Source organism: Amia ocellicauda, chromosome 4 (genome assembly GCF_036373705.1).
Source record: "Amia ocellicauda isolate fAmiCal2 chromosome 4, fAmiCal2.hap1, whole genome shotgun sequence".
NCBI lineage: Eukaryota > Metazoa > Chordata > Actinopteri > Amiiformes > Amiidae > Amia > Amia ocellicauda.
This window is the reverse complement of record NC_089853.1, coordinates 43062035-43085764: the sequence shown is the minus strand read 5'-3', so window position 1 is coordinate 43085764 and position 23730 is coordinate 43062035. Positions and strand designations below refer to the sequence as shown.

Sequence of the window (23730 nt, the reverse complement as noted above, 5' to 3'; positions counted from 1 at the left end):
TTAACAAGCTTGAATTGCAGAGGTGTGGGCATCCCAGTTGGCCTGCATAATGTGATTTAGATTTTAGGGTCTCTGGGGCAACTTTGGCATGTGTCCTTTTGCAGCATTTTTCAGCTTATTTGGTTGTAGTTTTTACCTGGAAAAGCTGCCTGTATAGTAAAAAGCAATGCAGCATTCAGGTGGGTTGTTATTTTAACGCAACCTTTTTAGAGGACATCTGAGGCTGAGAAGTTAAGAGTAAAAAAAACAACAACAGTTCAATATCTGAAGAAACTGTGAAGGAACTGTTATCCGTATCTGTCCAGAGAGTAGCAAGTTTACAGTAATAAAATAGGAAATTGTTCAATCTTATTTTTGTTTCTCTGTTGCAGATCTTCCTGTTTGAAGCTATTTAAAGTGAGGGGTTGGGTGGGGGGAGGGGGCGGCGGGTACTGCACCTTTGCTTAATCTGAACTGTTACAATTTTACAAATTGTTGTATTAACTGTGCATTATTGCCCTTCATCTAATTAATAAAAAATGTTGTTGATTAAGTGTGTGTGTGATATGTATATTTTTACTGTTAGGAACTCAAAGCACAGCCCTTCCCAGGTGACCCTGAACACTGAACACTGCTTGACCCCAAACTCTGCCTGAGCTATTAAGGGTTGAGTGTCCAGCAACCAAAATATAATGCTAGCAGCTATTGTTTGCGCTCATTATGGGGACACTAATTCATGTCTCTCACAAAAGATAAATGATTTGAAACTCTCTGCCTTTAAATAAATGACATTTAAATCTTTCTCCTTTTCAATCCGAGCCTAGATCTAATGCTTGACAAAGCAAATTGCGCGACTTAATCAGTTCCCTTAAATAGAAGTGCATGTCACAGCAACAGCTGAAATCAAGCTCAAATGCTAAATAAAAGTTGCATAACTAGCTCTGCCTTTTCAGAGTTGACTGCTTTAGAAGCATGCTCATATGCCAGTCCTCTGTGGTCCTGGGTACATTTGTTCCTCTCTTGAAGGAAAAAACAGAAAGAATAGAATAAGTGGGTTGTCTCTTAATTTAAATCTACCCTTATATGAACTATGCACAGTCCAAGCGTAAGCTGAATAGCAGGCCTGGGGGAGCCCTGGGAGATGTAGTCCGGCGCTGTCGTCTGCACACCCGCAGCCACGCACGCTTGCGGGTACGGAACTACATTTCCCAGCAAGCCCCTCGGGGAGCTCCGTCGCAGCTGACTGTCAGAAGAAGCGCAGCAATGTCCGCCGTGTGTCGAGAGGCAGGGGGGCCGGCGATGCAACGCATGGAGAAAGCCTCCTCCCGGTCTGACAGGTAAAGGAAACGTGTTTTATGATTCATGTATTAACACGAACTAAACACACCAGTCTCCTTGGCTGCTAAATCTGACCAAGCGCCCGTTTGAATTGATTGAGTCATCAGGGTTACAGCAAGCACATTGACTGTTTTATTGTATGTATTTCATTGTTTACAGTGTATTTATTATTTTCGTTGTCTGTGTCTGGCTACCCTGCGAAGGGCGCAATACAAAATACAGATTGAGTGAGTGAGTGAGTGAGTGAGTGGTATACAAGCATGTCGCTCTCGCACACAGGAAGTGATTCAGTGAAATGTGCTTTCGAGCAAGATCTCTGGCTTACGCGCCAATTCATTCCAATAAAATCAATTACATAGTGCAGCCACCTTTTACATTGGACTATTAAACCCCGTATCTTCAGTATGACCCTTCGGACACGAGTGTCCCCGAAGTACGACGTGCTGGTCTGGTTTTAGGAATGACGTCACCATTGTGTCATTGTTGCGTTCTTATAATGGGAGTGTCATTGACCTCGCCCAGGCCATGTGCTAAACTAAACCTCCGAAATGCGCATGTTTACGTCATGCTGGTCACACAGTATTAGATACAGAAACGAACTGTAGTAATACCCTGCCGCTGTATACAACAACAACAACAACAACACCAACACAGACTCGTACATTTGTATTGTTATATAATTCTAATCAGGTTTTGATGCATGCCAATTAGAAGTACATTAAAATCAACAGCCTGCACTGCAGATCTGACAGTGTTGCTCACTGTTTTATGCAAAGTTGGTGAACATGACAGGACAACGCCTTGGTATAAACAGTAACCGCAGGCAATTAGAGCAGGTGCATTTTGCATTTCCATATCTGCCACAAGAGGGAGAACCGAACTACTATCTGCATACTTCAAGGCTTAGTGTATGACAAATATATCCCTAGTAACAGGTGTATGTCTACCAGGTGGCCGTGTGCAAACGAGAATCATTACAGCTCCTGTGGAAGTTTGTTTGTTTTTTGTACAATATTCAGTAGCATGCAAAACAAATGCAAGTAAAAATAGACTAAATATTTTTTTCAGTAGAAGAGGCTTTAAACCAAGTCATAGGGTTTTGTTCTGGTTGTTTCAAGCTTTTGGCTCTCTGATGCACTTGGATACAAATGAAAGTCTGTACATTTACTTGGACACAGTTGAACGTTAAGTCAATTAGGGGTGGATTTGTGCAGATGCCTTGGCTGATAATGTCTTGGTTACAATACCAAGTTAAGATGGGATACAGATGTAAAAGTAAGTGACTGACTGAGGTTTTATATATTGAAAGTGGCTGAATTCCCTCTGTAAACATACTCAGTGGAAGCCTGCGTTCTTGTATTTTTTGGGGAGGCTGCATTGTTAAGAGGTCTAACCACAAGAAAATGTTGTTTCTAAACATAATTTGCACTGCCAAAGCCACTTCCCCGCCCTTATTTGTATAGCTTTGGGTGCGTTCATTCAGAAGGTGATGCAAAACCAGGCACTGCAGGTCTCTGCTTGTTTTGTGGCAAAAAACAATTGCCGGTGGGCAAAAAACTTGGCATAGCTGTTAACCCTCTGTTCAGACCACAAGGCATCCTTCGATAATGAGAGTCTTTGGCAAGGACTGGGAAATGGGAAGTTGACAAGGCAGTAGGACGCGGCGGCGACTGCAGCGCAGCCTTGGGGAGAGAGTGCAGCTCAGCTGGGGAGGTGTTGAGTTTCAGCGCTTTGTTTATGCACATCTCCGAGATTGAAGTAGAGCCACGCTCTGAACTGTAGAGGCAGTCGATTGTGCTCGTCTTCCCTTGACAACCTTGCACAACGCAGCACGTACAAAGTCCTCCCCGGGGAATAAGAAACTGGCTGTCCTCTGTTTTGCTTTTGTCTCTTGCTTTGTTTTCTTCCACCCATCCGTTTGTGAGAAGAGCAGCGAAAGAAAGCACAAATTCCAGCCCTTGTGAGAACAGTTCTAGCTGGAGCCCTCGCTCAGTTCCCCTTTCCCTCCGATGGACCGTTGTGACACTAAATGTCAGAGACAGATGACTGGGCTGCTCCAAAACAGGGAGTGGGGGGGTGGCTGGTGAGTGTGTGAGTGGAGGAGGTCTCTTATGAACCTGCTTCTATTAATAACATGTAACGAACATAATCTGCAGGATAAGTTATCCTCTTATGTTTGTTGGCAGTGTTGAGATCGAAAAGCCATTGCAGTTTCATTTCTAATGTTCTTAGCCAGCCCTGCCGTAGTAATTGAAGAAAAGAGAAAGCAAAACCCATGTTAGAAGTGTAGTTTCGGTTTCCCCATTATCCCACACCACTGCCCTGCCACAGGACAGAGAAACTCAACCCATACAGAGTGCCAGCACACTCTTATTGTATGACCGTTCCACTGCCTATAAAGCACTGAATTAAAGTGCTGTGCTCTTTGCTGAATCAAGGATAATAAATCCGTCTGCTGTGATAAACATGGCTCTGCCTGCGTACTCTGGTGCTAGGATATCTGGTTGTTGGGCTCTCAGGTCCAGTGGCAGGTAAGCATCTTTTTTTTGTATTGATATATTTCCTTTGTTTCATGTTTGCTTACTGTGTCGAATTGGTCTGTTGACTTCCTTATTTTGACAGTTGGTTTTATGTTTTTGTGGAAGCAACCTTGATTTCCAGAGTAGAAGGTCAGCAAAACAGCACTGGGAGCTAACAGTGAGAGAGGGAATGTACCGTTTGTTTTGAAGACTTTAAAGTTTACCCTGATGCACCCTGAAGTACTCTGTAATATATTTATATATGCACCCTAGTTTCCAGATTAATAACCTCATAGCACATCAAGGGAATAAAAATTGCATGGAATTTAAAGTTATATTTCTGCCAATGCAACTCAGACTTAAATAACGGAGTATTATGTATTATCAGGTATTATGCTGTTTCGAATAAGAAATGTTAATGATAACATAATAATAATAACCTGAAAGCTTTAGCTTTTTTCATTTGTCTGCTCTACCACTGCAATGTAAAGTTATAAACTATATCTGGTTAAGATGGCAGGAGAAAGAGCTGTAGACATTTTTCTTACTTGCTTTGATTTTAGATACTTAAACATTTTACAAAACAAATATAAGAATAAGCAAAACAATACTCTACCGGTATATGCAGGGGAAGGAAAGTAATAAACAAATTAACTAGCAATGGGGGTGAGAGCAGAGGCATGGCAGCACATATGTATGTGTTCATCTGCTTAAATACAAACGGCACATTTCAGCATAACTTTTCACAGTATAGATGGACTATAACAATCTTCGATGGGAACCGGTTTGAATTCCTAAGTGTTTATGCATATTCTGCATGCCATACAATAGACAAACAGCTTGAGATGTTATGCAAAATAAACATCAGAAATGAAATCTAGAAAGAAGAACTTGCTGTCTTGTGTCTTTATAGTTTGCTGATTATCAATGGACAGCTTGTTCCCTGGACTAGCTGTATAAATTAGTTTGATAAGGGTGTCCGTAGCAATATAATTGTTAAAATGGGTAACACTACGCCAAGTCTAATCTTAATGCAGACTTAATAAGAGGCTTAAGTCTTTTTTTCTGTTATTGATCTGTTTTTCATAACCATGAGTTTGAAAGAAAAACTCTTTACGTTCTCTTTTATACTTTAACTTTGTAAATGGCTAAACTAGAGCCCAAGCTTGGCTGTGATGAATAATTGATTTGTATGAAAAAGTCAAATCTCTTATTTTGTTTTGAACTTATGACTCAAGTTCCTGACAACATTTGTTTGAGTTGCCAAGCCTAATATTTTTCATGCATGAGTATGACTCTTGCTCTGGGCAAATGAAATTTCCATTGTAAAGCTTGTTTTAACTATACTGCACAGAAACAAGCACGCATAGGCTAAGCTGCTTTGAATACTTTTGGGTCCATTCTTTGCTCTTTGTTTTGAGTAGACATCAATTCCATGGAAACAGCTTGACCTGGTTTAGTAACACTTTATAATGACATGTAATTTTGTAAGAATGATAATACATTAGTAGATTCAAAGATTATTTCTATTAAACATAGTGTGGTGCTTAATAACTATGCAGCAGTAGACTAAGTATGTACTCTAAGGCATGACAAGGAAGAAATAGCAAGTCCCAAAATAATTTTCCAGGTATCGTTCTGTTGGTCTCTTCACAGTATCCCAAGCCAGATAATAGACACAATTTAATATGCTCAAGGCTTCATATTATCATAATGGACTTTTTATTTGTTGTATAGTATACAGTGCCTTGCAAAATTATTCAGACCCTTCCTATGGTGTTCCATCTTGTGAAATTACAAAATTATGTATTACATTTTTCAAAATTTGAATGCTCAAACTGAAATCTTTTAAGGGTGAAATGTTACAGTGCATGTCAGCAAAAACTACAGAGAGTTGATTGCATAAATATTCTGACCCATCAGCTCATTATGTGGTGAAAGTACCTTAGTCAGAAATTACAGCTGCAAGTCTTTTTGGGAAAGGTTTCTACCAGCTTGGCACACTGGTTTGGTGCAATTTCTGCCAGATCTTTTTGGCAGATTTGCTCCAGCTCTCTCACGTTGCTTGGGGATCGCTGAAGGACAGCAATTTTCAAGTTTTATCCACAGATTCTCCATAGGAATCAAGTCAGGGCTTTACTGGGCCACTCAAGGACATTCACTTTCTTATTTTTTTGCCGCTCCAGTGTAGCTTTCCATCATTGTCCCGCTGAATGTTAACCGCAGAATTTAGCAGATTAACAGGTTTTCCTATTGTATTTTCCTGTACTTTGCTCCACCCATTTTTCCTTCAGTCCTAACCAATCTTTCCATTTCCTGCTGAAGTGAAGCATCCATATAGCATGATGCTGCCACCACCAGACATGACTGTAGGGATGGTGCTGACTGGGAGATGAGCTGTGTTGGGTAAAGTAGCGTAATGCTTGGCCTTTAGACCAACATTTTCCAGTTTAGTCTCGTCATTTTTGCAGGATGACTCAGACTCAGGTGCTTTGTTGCAAACTCCATGCAGGCTTTTAGATGCCACCCTCACATACAGTCTAGTTTTGTGAATTGTTATGGGTATTATTGACTGAAGCACATTCTCCCATCTCATCCACTGAACTCTGTAGCTCTTACAAAGCTTTCGTTGGCCTCACAGTGACATCCCTCGCCAGTGTCCTCCTCGGTCGGCTGCTCAGTTTGGAGGGACGACCTGATCTAGACAGTGTCTGGGTGATACTATGCACATTGAGTACACTGTGCTCACATGGATATTCAGAGACTTTGATATTTTTTGTTTTGCATTTCAAAGACTTTATTCTTGACTTGCTTTGAAAGCTCCTTAGTCTTCATGTTTGAACTTCATGCTCCTTGGTCTTTGTTTGAAATTCACTACCTGACCAAGGAACCTCACTGAGACGGGTGTTTGTATTTTGAATACTTATGCAATCATGGCTTTTTCATTATTTCTATTTACTTATTTTTTTCATGCGTGAGCAGGTTGTTTATATAACATACATTTTTATTTCAAGCTGTCATGACTGCAAGCTTTAAAGCAAAATGTGAAAGCTGTGGGAGGGTCTGAATACATTTGCAAGGCACTATATCTTGTACAGTACATTATAAGCATAAGCAGTCCTCAGTTGTAAATTGCCCGAATCATTAAATTGGATCTTAACCACTTTGACGCTTTGATTTTTAAATACCCACTTTCCTAAACAGCCATTAATCAATCTGAATCTTCCATTGTGGAAAGTGTCAGTGTTTGGCTTCTCATTTCTCCTTCAGGACAGTAGAGAGGACACTGTGTCATAGCTGTAAAGTAGGAATATGTAAGGCTTTAAAAGGTGTCTGGAATAGAAATGACCCAGATTTTAATCTACTTACCAGTAATAAATAAAGAGCTTTATGTCACTGAAGATGTGGCTGTGATTTACTTGACAATGGAGATGCATCGTATTTAACAAAGCCTGATAATCAAAGTGAAAACTACCAATTATTTTCAAACTCCTCAATTGCGAAATAAATCAATAACAATTGATCAACTAGTCTAGCTAACCCAATACTCGCAGCAGCACAGTCGTGATGGAGACGGTGTACAGTTGTCTTCTGAGACCGGTGTTGGCAGTACTGAGGCACCGAGGGGACTGGTGGAGCTCCTCCCACTGATCACACTGAAGGGCACACGGGCGCCTTGCAGACCACACGGGTCACTGTTGCCAGGCAGGAGATCCTGGCCAACTTTGAACCCACCCAAACCCAGTAGTTATTTTTTAATTGTGCGCTGCCCAACGACACCCAGGGAATGAGAGCCCAGAGACAAGCCCTTGTTTTGCTGAACTACATTTTCTAACGTGAGCACTTGGCAAAATGAGCCACTCGTTACTGTCAGGCAACTGTTGGAATCTCCCTTATAATTTGATTGACAACTCTTAGGGAGATTGAATGACATAATTGACTAATTTTGATAATGACAACAACGTGGGAGCTCTAGACAGAAATATGCAACTCTTCCATTAGCTTTGATATCAGCTGCTGACGGACATGTGACTGATCTTGCCCTGAATGTTCTGTGCTTGGTTTCAGTGGGGGCAGTGAAGACTCGCTAGACAGACTGCTCCCTCCTGTGAACATCACTCTTTCTCCGCGGAAGAGGACGACGAGCCAGTGCAAATCCGAACCGCCTCTGCTCCGAACCAGCAAGAGGACGATTTACACCGCAGGGCGACCGCCTTGGTATAACGAACATGGTACACAGTCAAAGGAAGCTTTTGTTATTGGTAAGCAAGGAAATCCTCTCGACAGGCACTTTAGTTATGACTTCCTCCTCGGTCAGAATGGCTTCACTCTGGTAGAGGAGCAGTCATTTTTACAGTCTGACTATAACTATAACTGTAACTGTATTGCTCCATGGGGAAGCACTTGCTCTAAGAATAAGTCTGCCAAGAAATAAAATAAAAAATAATAATAATTCATATTTTTGACTCCACCTTGCTCTTGTAAAATTTAAATGAAACAAAATAATTAAGCAATCACACATTGACACAGTGGTGTCTCACGATTCAGATCTGTATTTTCTTTACACTCCATTTAAAATGACTCTTTTACATGCGCTTAAAACCATATCATAGTTTGATTTATCCTGGGTGAATTGAGGTTGTGGAATAGGCATTGGCTGTGTTTTGGGAATAGATTATCATGGTCTATTTCTTCTCCCAGGTATTGTTGCACATCATCTTTTGTTTTGCTTGGAAGTGTGTTGTTCATGGTGTCCCTGAATTTCCACAGGACTTTGTGGTGGCAGTGCCTCTGGGAAAACTACTGTGGCCAGGAAGATAATCGAAGCCCTAGATGTGCCCTGGGTGGTGCTGCTTTCAATGGATTCATTTTACAAGGTGCCGGTGGAATCGTGGGGGTTTTTAAGATCAGTGTTATATTAAGCCATTCTGTTGTCATTACCCACAGTATTGGAACACAATTGCCCATTTAAACTTGTTTATTTTTACAATCAAACAGGATCCTCCGTCCCTATGATTGCAATTGCTTTTTCCTAAGGGGAACCAGAGAATTCCTGAAATGCAGTACTTGTCAATACTTGTATTGAAAATGCGAAACTTGTCCATTTTGGGCCTTGGTCCTTTATTATTGGCAGCAGGAAACAACATTTTTATATTCTTCCCGCTTTTAGTAAATGCAAAGCTTTAAACAAAACAAAACAAAAAGTCCCTTAATCTCTTATCTTTGTTAGTAATTGATGATATTGATGTAAAGCCTTCCCATTGACAGAACGAGTTAATGGAATAGCAGGTAATTGTGTTACCAGGTGTGTCATTGTGTACGTGAGTCTGTTGTGGTGATGTCACTACCCTTGACTTGGTAGAGCATTCAAATGACCTGCAATATGGCACCAGTCTTTTAGCACAGCAGGTTTGTCACTCATCCTGGCCGTGTGGATTAGGCATTCGCTCATATCCAAGTGGGATCAGATCTCAGGCCATATGGGCGTTTATGTAATACGTTGTAAGCAAGAGCATTAAGGCTCTCTAAAAAATTGACAACAGCTCCACGAGGCCTAATTTAGAGCAGGGTTAATGCTTTGTAGAAGCTGCTATAAATATCCACTAAACGCTTTTGTTGCAACAGGGTTACAGATCTCTCCTGCAGCACAGAAAAATGAGCATCTGTAATCCTGTGCCATGAAGTCACAAACCAGCCTCCTGTGTGGATAAATCCTGAAAATTATATTGGTCCCCAGCAGCGTTCTCCTTTTGATATTTCCCTCAGTTCGAATCTTATTAGCCAGAATCTCTGTGGCCCCATCTGCTGCATTGCTGTGGTTACTGCACTGATGATGATAACATCGATTTCACTGGTGTTTTGAAAGAGGCAGGTGCATGTATAAATGCATTCGTGCTGTGAAGCTACAGAAAATGTAGACCAGCCTCGCGTGGAACGAATCATTATTTGTTTGCTCCCGATTGCAGTTGTTATCCTTTATCTCAATGAATAAAATCAAGATCTCAACATGTTAAACCAGTAAGGCATCTCACAGAAGGCTTGTGTTGAGAAAGTCAAAGAGGTGTCTGACTAACGTAACGCTAACATGGGCCACGGGCTCGCTCTCCTCAGGTGCTGTCTCATGAAGAGGAGGAGTTGGCCGCTAGTAACGACTACAATTTTGACCACCCGGACGCCTTTGATTTTACACTCCTGGTCCACACGCTGCGCAAGCTGAAACAGGGCAAAAGTGTGAAGATCCCTGTGTATGACTTCACCACACACGGCCGACAGAAGGAATGGGTAAGACCAGGAAGAGGAACCCTACTCAAAATTTGCAACCTGCAGCACAAAAAATGAAAAACAAAGAATATTGTTTGGAGAGTCTGGTAACTTTCCCTTTTTGTTTAATGGTGTATTCAGTCTCTGGACTAACAACAGCTGAAAGTCACTAGATCTATAGCTTTCTCTTTTGTGTGAAACATAAAAGAGCAAGAACAAAATAAGAGGTAGATAAAACCCACATATTCAAAACTATGGGCCCAGATTAATTACATTTGAGTAACAGAAGCGTTGCATACTGTCACATTGGGAGATTGCTCGGGTGAATATTGTTCATATAATCCATGTTGGTATTAGAAGTAAATGACATATTGTGAAACCCCATGTTTGGACACTTATCTAAATCATCTTGTTACATAACCCTGAAAAAATTAAAACTGATTGTGTTTGTATGAGAAGATCGAGTGAAAATATAATGCCCTGCATAATAAAACCTGATCTGCCCGTCCATTCTGCATTAATACCCGCCGATTCACCTTTTTGTCGACAGATGTGTGTCCCCGAGATGTTTATAATGTTCGTCTGTCTTGTTGATCTAGAAAACTGTGTATGGAGCCAGTGTTATCATTTTCGAAGGTATCATGTCTTTTGCTGATAAGGAACTGTTAAAGGTAAGGATTCATTACTGTGCTCTAGAAATATGGGGAAAAGAATAATTTTGAAACACTTAATAAATGTTTTGATAATTTGACCTGTTTACACTGGTTTTATACTTTTTTTTATAAAAAGCTGCTTGACTAGACCTTCTCAGGCATACCTTTTCTGAATCCAGTGTATAGTTCACCATACATTGAATGTGATTTGTTTACATCTTTGGAAAGCAAATTATTATAAAAAATAAAAATAATAAAAGCCTGCCCCAGTAGCTTACTTCTACAATGAAGCAATGTTTCCAGGCTCTTGTTACCCTGCATGAGTCCACGATGTCTTTTTATTGATGGATGTTTAATACAATCGCTGGTCTTCAATTGACGCCGGGGCTTCTTGCAGTTATCTTGATGTTAATTGACGTTCTACGGTATGTGATTTTATCTGGTGACTATGTCTATCTATGTGATCAAATTAAGTAAGAGGAAAGGATTTTTTTTTTTTTTTTTTTTTTTTTTTTTTTTTTTAATGCATCGCTACCATGTTTTTTCCATCACGCTATGCAGCGGATGTGAAGTATCAATTGGCAGTTCGAAGCTTTACAGTATTTTTCTGTTTGTTTCAGCTCTTAGACATGAAGATCTTCGTTGATACAGACTCTGATATCCGGCTGGTGCGTCGCCTACGCAGAGACATCACCGAGCGTGGGCGGGACATCGAGGGTGTCATCAAACAGTACAACAAGTTTGTGAAGCCTGCCTTTGAACAGTACATTGAACCCACCATGCGTCTGGCTGACATCGTTGTGCCCAGAGGTACAAGCCAACTTGCACTGCAGTTGTATTATTTTGTGGTCTTTTATGTTTTGTAGGTCACCAAAGCAGTCCATTTCACACACAAACACACACACACACACACACACACACACACACACAAGCAAATTACTTTTTAACTGTTACCTGCTTTTAATATTGAAAAGAAATCCAGCATTCGCAGTTGTTGCAATGCAATATGGAAAGGGCTTGGACAGGACACATTGTATAGAATATATTTGTGAGGAATTTATGCTACCTCTGAATATAAGCAAATGGCTTATTTTTATACTAATTAATGTCATATTTTAGCATGATCTCCAGTGTAAACCAAACACAAATACCATTCATAAATCAGCTCTGAAGGATAGTAGAGTGCTATTAACAAGCTAAATGACATGCTTAGATCATGGAGGGGACGGGAGGTATGCCAATATCATGCTTTTCTGAATGAAGAATATTATAGAACTGTTTTAACTTCCAGGTGGAGGGAATATGGTTGCTATTGATCTCATAGTTCAGCACGTGCACAGTCAGCTTGAGGAGGTAAGTGTGTCTTCTTGTCCGCCCAATAAAGGTGGTAGGAAATACAGTGCAGGTCCTGTCACTCTCTATTAATTTGCAAAGTCACTTAAAATGCCTCCATTGGCCAACATCCTACAAACTGTCCTGTACGCGGCTATGTCACAGTAACAGGTCACTGAAGATGTACGTTTTTGTACATTTCACAAACCACAGTTTGATTTTCCACATGATTCGTTGCAGAGTTGAATAGATCTGGAGAAATACAATATTTTGTGTTTGGCTACACTACAGTAGAAGTGTGGCCTTGTTCTCTGGTGGTTTTCTGTAAAATAAAATCACGAATCTTAAAGAGGCGAAACTTGATATTAGTGACCTTCAGAATCATTTCATTTTATAGGAATATTTAGAAGCACACAGCAACTTCTAAATTTCCCACGTGACATTTCTTCTTATCTACATCACGTATATGTATAAATGTACTTCCTGTCACCTTCAGTTATATTTAATTTAAACATTTATTCTGTTTTTGCATGTTGGGAATTATGAAGGGGCATCTTCTTTTTTGTCTTACAAACTTGTTTGTTTGCATTTTTAACCAAGTGCTAACTAGAAAAGTGGAGCTGTAATTTAGGGAACTCTTGCATATTGATCGTGGTTTGCAAAGAAGGAGAGTCCCTCTCTATTGGTTCGTTGGTGTGAAGCTAATAAATCCCTTAATTTCACACTGTGATATTTGTCTAATAAAATGCAATTTATATTTTTAAAGAAAGCATTGATCTCGTTTATTGCTTTAATTCTAGATCAGAATTGTAATTGTACTGTACCGTTACCTGTTTCTTAAAATGACTAAAGGGATTTTACCTGACAGGGTCTCAGAAATATTAATGTTAAGTATCTTTTTGTTTAAACATTTAATACAATCATATTTTTATTATGATAATAATAATCAATAATAATGTAATGGCATAGTACTTCTCCACTCATGTCGGGTCTTGGGATTATCAGATTGTATGTTTTTGTAGTGAGTGTGCAAGCGCAAGTGTGTTAAATGTTTTTTCAGAAATGTAATATTTAACACCTTGTTGATTGTTAACCAGGGAGGTCCAAGTACTGATCTAGTGTCAATCCTGCCCACCGAGTAGCCATCACTGTGGCCTTGTGTCACATTCTCACAAAAAACTAGATTATGGGCCTTTTGGGGGACAATGAGAAAAATAGGTAAACAGCGACTTGATGAAAACCAATTGAATGTGATTCAAATTTGTGTTTACAGTTCTAAATTCATATTATCTTATTTTAGCTTATTAGTGAAAATAAAAAAAATATATATATTTTATTGAGAAAATAACAAAATAAATGCTCATTCTTTCCCCTGAAATGGTCTTTGGAAAGCTTTTTCCCCCCCCTGGTCTAGATCGAGGAAACATTTGCTGTGTCAACATTATGAAATCCCTATTTTCTGGACATATTTGGCACCATCTAGTGTAAGATTTTATTACACTTTTTCAGTTTTTTTTTTTAGTTTTGTTTGGTTTTGTGCTTTATACTTTTATATCTTAGGCAGCAGTGGGTAGGGCCCTGGACTCTGATGCAGAGGGAAACAACTGTTGTACCCTTGAGCAAGATTCTTTACCTAGACTGCTCCAGTGAAACCTCAGCTGTATAAACGAATAATTTATGTAAAAATAATTATTTATTGTAACTGTTGCAAGTCACCCTGGATAAGGGAGTCTGCTAAGAAATAATACTAATAATAACATTAGTACATACGGAGGATAAATATTCAGTAACCACATTCCCTTTCAACTGTCCAGTCTGTTGTTTATTTAACAGTATACATTGTTTCTGTACAAGTTCATACGTTTCAGCTTTGCAACCGTTCTTTGTAAGTAAGTAAACAAACAAACGTTAAATATTTAATAGTCAGTCAATCAGCCAGTAAATCCAAAAATAATATAATCCAAATGAGAAATATGAGAAACAACAACAACAGTATCTCTCTGTTGAATTTTCCGAATGAACCATGAATAATTGATCTGGAAACATTCCATCTGTGGATACTGTTCAAGTTACAAACAAAAGCATGAATATTTGCACATCAAAAAAACTAAAAACTACAACTGTAATAAATTAATACAGAAGGTATCTATATTTAGAAAATGCTGAATATATAATTGCATAATTAACTTGATGTAATGAATGGGTTATTAAATCCTGAATACTCTCCCTGTTGGTTTTATTTAGATAATGTTGGCACTTAGCAAAGCACAAAGTGAACTAATTATTAATTGCGTTGTTTGTCACTGCTAATAAATAGGAAATGAATGTTCATTTTCTATTTTTTTCTCCTTTGTGCTTGTGATATTGGCATTGCATTTCATGGACTGCGTTCTCACTGTAACCTGCGCAGCGCGAGCTCAGTGTCAGGTAGAGTAAGACACGGTTGTACATTTTTTGTTTCTCGCTGCAAGGCCAAGGCACTGTTTCCGTCCGAACAAACTGCTGCACTCGAGTTACACAACCGTTTCTCAAAGACTCGAATGTCTGACGATTCAACATGAATAACACTTGATTTTACCTCAGGGTCTCAGAAAGTGCATTTTAGAGCTTCCGTATAGAGACAAAAACCTGAAGAAAAAATACAACAAAGTTAATACATTCTTGTACAGAGTTTTACATGAACCAGATACCGAATACCATGATTATCACCGAGTTGTAATGGCTTCCAAATTAAGAAAAACTGAACCTGTAATCGCTGTGACAGGGCAGTGGCATTTCTAAATTAAACGGATTAGATGAATGTACCTTTCTCCAGAAAGCCATGAGCATTTACCAAAACTAAAAACAGAGTGCAGGAGGTTGTGTGACAAAATGTGCCTTCTCCAATCAGCTGTAAGAAAAATAAGACTCTCTCTTCTATCCTCTAGCTTTCTGTGTCTAAAAAATATTACCTTGTGTTGTTTTGCAAGCACTTGGTCCTCTTTACTATTGAAAAGGCTGAACCTTGCTTCTAGCTCGCTGTAAAGTTTCCAATCTGTCAGCTAGACGGGGGCTAAGTTCAATTTTCCATTAGCCAGTTGGCCACAATTGTGTTCAGAAAGGAAACCCACTTACTTTAGACACAGGAAGTATTGAGGCCTAAAGCTTCAGCTCAGCATTACATTTACAGTGAGTGACAACTCGAATACACAGAGCCTTCTTGAAAGGAACAACTATGCAAACAACTCGGGTTTAAAATGGACTTTGTTTGTTTGTAATGTGTAAACCGAGTGTGAATTATTCTATAAGAGAACACGAATGATGTTTTAAATATTATTGATTTTAACTTTAATATTAAAGCGTCTGGAACAAAATGACCGTGTTCTATTTCTATTAAAGATGTTCTGTCAAGATTGCTCGGTGTGAGAGCTGTCACCCGCTTTGATAATGTGGTAACTTTAATTCTCATACATTTGATGTTACGTGTTTTTGTTTTTTCTGTTTTTCTTTTGTTTTTGTGTTTGTTTTTCTTTTCTTGTGGTTGTCATGCGTTTCCCTCCATCCTCTCCTCTGAATAAAAACTCCCTTCTCCACAGAGGAAACTGCGCTGGGATCTGTGAGGAGAATTTGCACTTTTTTATTTTTGTGTCGTAGAGATTTCCCTCCTGTGTTTTGAGAGTGTGGTTTACTGCAGATCATTCCAGCTCGGGCCGCTCGAATCCTCATCCTTCACTGCATGGTTTCTGCTACGTTGAGACATTAACCGACTCGAGCACACACAACTGTCTGCTGCGATGCAAGGCCGACAGTCTAATTACAGTGGAAATGATGACGCAGTTCTTCTCAGTGGAAACATTTGAATTATCCAAACAGACGATTAATAAGTACTGGGCATCTGAATGCTTTATTCGTTTGGTGGAAAGAACAAGGCCACACTAAGAGTTGGAAAGATCAGAGTCACGCACACCTGCTTTGAATTGTCACATAGTGGGATTATGGATTGTGGAAATGATCGATTTATCTGTCATCCTTAGCAGTGAGACATTCCAGGTACTGTCTGGCCAGTCCTTTCATGGCATATTTATTTTGTGTTGAAAGAAGCCAGAGCAATTTGTAATGGGGTTATATTTTTTTATCACGATCTATATTTGTGTGTCAATCTTTCAACTACTCTGGTTGAATTAAAGGATACGTCTAGTTTTGAGCATTTTAGTTCTCAATTATTTGTATTACTTTTGTTGCAAATGCTCATTTTTGTACAAAATACTTCTACATCTGGGAGTATGACATTTTTTAGGTGAACTATTTTTGTGTATTAATAATAAAGGGATATTTCCAAATAAACAACATTTTTTTTTTTTTTTTTATTCAATGCCAAGAAATAACTTCTGCATTTTTTTTATTATTTAGTACCTTGGCTATTTTTAAATAGTTTGTTTGTTTACGCCTTGCATGACAAATAATACTATTAAAACATTTAGGTTAGCCGAGCTCACTAAGATTTTAGTTTTAGTTTTATAATTAAACCGTGGGAAATACACTTGGCCTATACAATTTCTGCTTAATTGTGTCTTGGACTATTTTTGTGTGATAAGATCTGTGCCAACACTGTGATAAAGCAGTAGTTTTCTATGTTCTGACCTAAATTCATCCCCAGTGAACTGATTTTATTGTAATTTTCAATTTTAAGAGTTAATCTATAATCCCACTTTGGACTATTATATATATTGTTTTCAATTTAGTTGGTTTCAGCTTTGTATGAAACAAACTAAATGCATGTAATTTCTTCTTAATCTGTCTCTGCACTGCTCACACTAACTTTCGCTTGTTCGTTTGTCGGGGCTGTTTGTTCACTCACAAACGGAAAATAGCGCTTGAGTTTTTGCACTATATATAAAAAATAAACCAATATAAAGAAAGAAAAAAAAAACTGCTGCACTGTGCACAGATGTTTTTAAAAATAATCTTGCAGTATTCACTCTGTCTCGTCTTTAGAATCTAAAATTATAATGATTTATTTTTACTTTTGAGTTTAAGTTGCGTTATGTTCAAAAGCACAGCATGGCATGACTGAGGCATGTTTGTGCTGTTGTTGTTGTTACAGGGCGGCCCTGGCCTCGGCCCACCAGTCCCAGCCCCTGCCAGAGACCCTCAGCGTCCTGGAGAGCAGCCCGCAGGTCAAGGGCATGCACACGATCATCAGGTCAGAGCCCCACGGCCGCCTCTCCGCCCCCAGCCGGCGCCTCCGCCAACACCCTGCTCTGAGCAGGCCATTCACAACCACTGTGTCACAGTTACGAGCTCACAAAAACAAATCACAAGTACATTATACTACTTTACACCATGTTTACACTTTGGTCATGTTTATGTGCTCTTCATTTGACTTTTGATATTCTATTGAGAAAATCAATAGATACACACTCACAGATGTGTGTGTGTGTGTTTGTGTATATATATATATATATATATATATATATATATATATATATATATATACACACATGTTTCTTTAAGATTGGTCACATGGTTTATTTCCATATACATATGTATGTATGCATTTATTTTTCTGACACTCTTATCAAAGCTGATCATTGCATTAAGGTGTAGGAGGACATAATTAAACAAAATCCTATTTCTGTTGGCTTTTGTATTTTTCTACGTGTGATTTATTGTTCCTGTCTGACATGTTAATGTTTACTATTGCCTGTGCTACTGGTCACAGCCTTAAAAAATATTCACCACAAGAACTTGTGAAATTGTACTCTTTCCTTTTTAAAAGAATACGGATCATTATTTCGGTGGGGTAAAAAGGAACTGGTAAATGCCATCTATTTTGACCACAGCGTCAGTGTTCTCTTTAGTAACTGCCAGTTTCTTTCCTTTGCGCTCAGAAATAAAGAAACGAGCCGCGATGAGTTCATTTTCTACTCCAAGAGGCTGATGAGACTGCTGATTGAGCATGCTCTGTCCTTTCTGCCTTTTCAGGTGTGTGATACTCACTATGTTGAAAGCCCACCTCTTGCAAGGGTTAGAGTAGAGATTTTACAGTGTGACCATTAAAAGGCACAGAACACTAAATTACTGCCTTTGACTCCTGCACTCCCAAGCAGCTCAAGGGCAAATGTATATTTCTGACATATGAATTCCAACAGAAACCACAAATTCAAAATAATTAACAGATAAATACATTAAAATGATATGTAATAAACTGCAATGTGGTAAAGTGTTCATTGGGGGGGTAATGTTGGTTTGAATAATTAGTTTTAATCCTTGCTTAAATGTGTGTGTTTATTCTTTGAACTGTCCTGTACAGACCTTCACAGTGCAGACCCCCCAAGACCAGGACTATGAGGGCAGAACCTTCCATGGGAAAAGGGTGAGGACTGGGATTATTATTGTTTTATTTGTGTAGTTGTTTATTTTTAAATGTCACTTCTGAAATAGAACCCCTGATAGTTCCAGACCTGACCACCAGATTAAATGACCACCTTTCCTCCATAGCTTTGTAATTCTCTGTGAAAAGTAGAGTAGCTTCTTGTGTTCAGTAGTTCTCCTGTGGCTGACAGTGTGGGATGTTTGTTCAAGATCACAGGCGTGTCCATCCTGCGTGCCGGAGAGACCATGGAGCCGGCGCTCAGGGCCGTGTGCAAAGACGTCCGGATCGGCAAGATCCTCATCCAGACCAACCAGGACACCGGAGAACCAGAGGTGGCCTTCTCATGAAAAACTAAAACTGAAAAAAATGCAATATGTATAGCGTTTGAAAAGAAAATAATGTATATATGTGCATGAGTAGATTTGAATAACAGGATTGTCTTATATAATTTGATTGATTGAAGGGTTGTTGTTTTTCCAGCATTGCACCTTACTAAAGCTGTCTCCTTCCTCAGCTGCACTACCTGAGACTGCCCAAGGACATCGGTGAGGACCATGTGATCCTGATGGACTGCACAGTGTCCACGGGCGCCGCGGCCATGATGGCAGTGAGAGTCTTGCTGGTAGGTCATGACACCCAGGGTCAAAAGCATCTGTTCACTGTGTTTCCAAATGGCCGGAGTGAAAGGTTTGCTGTGCCACCATTCCCCATGCTGTTGTGTTGTGTGTGCAGGACCACGATGTCCAAGAGGAAAAGATCTTCCTGGTGTCGCTGCTGATGGCTGAGATGGGGGTGCACTCCGTCGCTTACGCCTTCCCCCAGGTCAAGATCATCACCACCGCCGTCGACAAGAAGGTCAACGACCTCTTCCACATCATCCCAGGGATAGGTAAGCATGGAGGAGCCTGGAGAGACAGCAGTCCCATTATTATTTTATTATTATTTTCAAAGCCTGGTGTCAAAATTATTGGCAGCCCTGAATATTCTTATAAGTAAAATCAAACACAATTAAATCTACATCAACATTCTAGATTTTGAAGTACATCTCATGTTGTGGCCTTCCATGGCTTCCTGTTTCACTGGGCTGTTAAAATGCGATTACACTCATGTGCAATCCATCTGTCATCCATCTCCACGGGGAAAGGCAATGAACTCGCACAAGAAGAGACAGATTGTTGTTGACCTTCATAAATCTTTGATCTTTGATGTAATGGGTCTGTTTGTTTCCGCTGGTCCTGGGGCACTTGCAGTGGTGGTTCTAGACCATTTCAGCTTGGGGGGCCATCAGTTTCTCCACGGTGCTGGAGTAGGGGGGTGTTTTGTCAGCGATGCTAGCGGGGGTGGTGCTGATGGTGTTTTGTTCGCAGTGCTAGATAGGGGGGCCACAGAGGGGACCAAGCTTGCTGTCACGGGGGCACTGGCCTCCCCTGGCCCCCCCTCCGAACCCCTGGGCCCTTGTTACGATCAACTGCATCATAACCTCTACCAAGTACCAGGACATTTAGCCAAAACCTGGTTGCCTCTGCCAGGAGCCTGAAACTTCCAGCAAGGCAGTGACACTAAGCACACATCACAATCCACAAGTACACGGTTAATTGACCACAAAATCAACATTTGTCAATGGCCATTGTTTTCAGACTTCAGTCACATTGAAAACCAGTAGTTTGAATTGAAGGGGGCCGTCCATAAGCACAGAGCGGAGCATATCTGCACAGATTCTGTGTGGAGGAACGGTCTAAGATCCCTTCCAGTGTGTTCTCCAATTTCATAGCAATACATAGAAAATTGCTCAGTGCAGTTATCCTTGCAAAGTACAGACAACAAGGGTGCCAATAATTGTGACACGTATTTTGTTTTGGAAATACTTTAGAAATGTGTAATTTCTCTTTAATAAAGCGCAATATATTCAACGTGTTGGAAAATGAAGATGTATGTGGTTTAGTTCACTGATCTTGGATTTGATCTACTGTTAATTAGTGGCAGAAAATGTCTGCTACTTCATAATAACACACATCTACATTGTGTTATTAACTGAATTCAGCGAGGCGACCCCAGCTAAATGCATGAGTTTTTAGAGTTACGGGAGGATATTCTAACAGTGAAGTTCCCTCCTGGTCCTGCAGGGCCAAAGGGCAGCTGCAATGCCACACTACACTAAAGCCCACCATACTGTGCCTCTTGTTTAGGTAACTTTGGAGATCGTTATTTTGGCACCGACGCCCCCCCGGACTGGAGCGACGACGATCTGGATGAGCCAAGCTGCTGAGGACAGACTCTCGCTTCACACTGTGGCCGTTCACAGACACAGGCAGCTACACAGTCCGCTCACGCTGGGACAACAGCAACATGGGGACCAGGGCGTCGCTCAGAAGTCAAAGGACTCGGACATGTTTTGTGTTTTTTTTGTTTTTATAATCCACACAGTACTTTGTAAATATGGGAATGGGAAAAAATATAAATATGTATATTTAACAGATTTTTCTATTTTATCTAGGGTTTAGAAAGGATCCACTGTTATGATCAAAACGTTCAAGAGTAAAAATAATTTTAAATGAAGGCTATATATTTTTAAAAATGATGACTTTTCCGGGTTTTTTTTAATTTGTTTTTTGCTGGAGATCATGATTACAACTTTCTAAACGGGGACAAAGTACAAAAGTAACTCTGCAGACTTATGTGGTTTAGTCAGTTGATCTTGGAGTTTTATCTACTTTTCATCTACTGCTACTTCATGATAACAGTTTGTATGCAACCCATTGCCCAGAAACTTCCCTTGAAGGCCCGTTGTAAAGAGACAGATGATAGATATATTGTTCTGTAGAAGAGAAATGCATCTAATGTAATGCAAACTTCAGGTGTGTCTTTTTTTTTGTTTTGTTTTTTTGTCACTCTTACAATGAAGTGTTGCAAGGACCACTGCGTCGGAAATGTGTGTGGGTGTAGCAATTTAACTCTTCTCTTCCCGCTTTGGCTAAAGCATGACTGACCAAACCACTATCTTGCAAAAGCTGCAGAGATCACTAGCCATAGGAGATAGTTTTTGCAGAGAAATAAAAATACACATCTGCACCGAATTGCTATTTAGAGCTTTCCATTAGATTTTTCCATTGCAATCGCAACATCCGTATTCAAACAGCTTTACTGTATGAGAGGCTGTGAACGTGTGTGATTTTCCTATATCTCTGCACGATGTGATTTCTTTTAAATAATATCGTACGAAATGCCATGGACATAAAGGGACGTTTTTATTTACTGCAATCTCGACATTACCTGCACCAGATCCCGTTATTTAAAGTATATAGTTTGTCTTGGTGTTTTTTATATTTATTTGACACTGTCATAGTGTGCTACCTCTGTGTTCAAAACTACTTGATGCATCGTATACTGTATATTGGTTTGTTGCAATTTTCAAAACACACATTTTTGTACATTTTGTAAATGTATTCCCAAGACATTGCCATCGATCAAAGTGTAGCTGATGGAAAGAGCAGTATTAATGTCTAAAATATAAAATACAGATACTCATTGAAGGTTATTTTTTCATTTTTCACATTTTACATAATCATTTTTGAAAACCATTGCTTTGTCTTTTTGTGCGATTTTAATTAATTTTAAAGTATTTGGACAGATGTTAGTTGGATTTGATACATGTAACAATACAAGTGCGCTTTGGTAATTGAACTCGATGTATCCATACCTTGGTCTAACAGTTTTTGTATATACATTTTATTACCATATATGGTCTGTCTGTGGAAATTTTAACATACGCTGGAAAATTGTACGCTGTTCAACGTGCTGTACTGTGCGATATAGATGTGGCTGCAACAAAACACTCCTTTCAACCTCTTCAGCAGCCCAGTTTGTGTATATCTTTTGATGTATTGTCGATTTGTATTGTTTCTTTTTAAGCATATTAACCTCATCAGATGCTTGGAAGTATTGCAATTATTGAAAAAACATACATAATGATGTCTAATTTGTATCTCCGTTATGTGGATGCTGTTTAGTAGCACAGCGTTCATACAATATAAAAAGAAAACATTGTGCTGTGGTGTTCAAAATAAATTGTTTGCATTGCTTTCTTGTGTTGAACCTAACCTAACATAAGAAAGGCAGCCAATGCTTTGGGTAATAGGAGGTTCATAGTTGTGGAAGTTGTGCATGTTAGGGTCTAGCATTGTTTTGTTTCCTTGATTTCAAAAGAAAACTAAAAATCTGTTTAATATTTATTATATTGTGTTATCTGATGCTTTCTTGTTTTTAAAATGTATTAATTTCATTGTTCAAAGCCTGTTTCAGTTTAAGATAATGGAACGCTGCAAACCCAGAGATAAATGAATGGTCAGAGAGGAACAAAACTAAAACCATTGTATGGGTTTCAGCTTCTGTTTCAGCTGCAGTGGCACTGGCTATTAAATCAATTTGCCTTTGCATGCCGCATGGTGTAACATTATTTTGAGGAAATCTAAGCAGTGCTGTTTGTTTTTCGCAGAGATAAGACATGGTTGATGGCATTATTCTCTCAAGATATATGTTGTGGTTTTCTTTATTACCAACTTTTGAATTTCTGACATTTAACTTTCTTCTTTCTGATATTCAACAAGAATGCAAACGTAATCTCTCTCGCATTTCAAACCAGAATGTTATCCCTGCAGTTTAGTGTGCTGTGTTTCTTTTCAATTGTATTTGAAATGCAGCAGCATGTGTTTATGATTGTTGTCTCACAAGTGGCCTCTTCAAGTAAATACTATATGCAGAGATCTATAGAGATAGAGATACTAAACACAGGTGTGTGTGTGTTTTTTAAATCCATACTTTAACCCTTATTTGGGAAAAACCAAACCAAAAAAAAATCATCAATATTCTTTTCCTAAGAAATGTATTTTCAGACATTAATTGCTACATCTGGAAGTGTGCTGTGCTCTGTGCCACAGTTCGCTTTTTGGTTGCAACACTTTTTATGATGCCATCGATATGAGACGTTTTCAATTCTCCCCATTTCAATCATTTTTCTCCCCTTCATGATGTTAAACGGGGTCAGGCAGTGTACAGCCAGTTTTATTTCAGTGATAATGCTGCACAGGTGTACTGTTCTGCCAATCTGCCAGTCCCCTCTGATTGGATCATTTTCCATGTTTAACATAAACTTGTACGGTCCTGAGATCACATGAAAGTACATTCTGATTAAATGTCTGCTTGCTATAAAGACTGTGGCAGTCATATAATGTATCTTTAGGTGTGCTATACAGATAGCTGTTGGTGTTTATTGCTTTCATATGAGGTTTTACTTGCA

General features: G+C 39.3%; 1 protein-coding gene across 4 annotated transcripts; it reads left to right on the top strand.

The window, feature by feature from the left end:
• Positions 1 to 1230: 1230 nt before the first annotated feature.
• LOC136748542 (uridine-cytidine kinase-like 1) lies at positions 1231 to 22868 on the top strand. Of its 4 annotated transcripts, none has more exons than XM_066702391.1 (15): positions 1231 to 1316; positions 7905 to 8098; positions 8607 to 8713; positions 9948 to 10118; positions 10697 to 10768; positions 11371 to 11560; positions 12042 to 12103; positions 15658 to 15677; positions 17166 to 17264; positions 17953 to 18046; positions 18375 to 18437; positions 18647 to 18769; positions 18952 to 19059; positions 19170 to 19326; positions 20624 to 22868. In XM_066702391.1, exons 1-15 carry the CDS (start codon positions 1243 to 1245, stop codon positions 20701 to 20703), a joined length of 1614 nt encoding a protein of 537 aa, XP_066558488.1. In that variant the 5' UTR covers positions 1231 to 1242; the 3' UTR covers positions 20704 to 22868. The 4 variants fall into 4 exon arrangements, with proteins under 4 accessions (XP_066558488.1, XP_066558489.1, XP_066558490.1 ...); XM_066702392.1 differs by lacking the exon at positions 15658 to 15677 and adding an exon at positions 14493 to 14509; XM_066702393.1 differs by lacking the exon at positions 1231 to 1316 and adding an exon at positions 3431 to 3848.
• Positions 22869 to 23730: the final 862 nt, after the last annotated feature.

Bases quoted from the DNA above. Each gene is read 5' to 3' on its own strand.
- LOC136748542 (XM_066702391.1), top strand. From the start codon at position 1,243: ATGTCCGCCGTGTGTCGAGAGGCAGGGGGGCCGGCGATGCAACGCATG. The intron at 15,678-17,165 runs GTGAGGAGAATT...TTGTTGTTACAG, and splicing joins AGGAAACTGCGCTGGGATCT to GGCGGCCCTGGCCTCGGCCC. The intron at 19,060-19,169 runs GTAGGTCATGAC...TTGTGTGTGCAG, and splicing joins TGGCAGTGAGAGTCTTGCTG to GACCACGATGTCCAAGAGGA.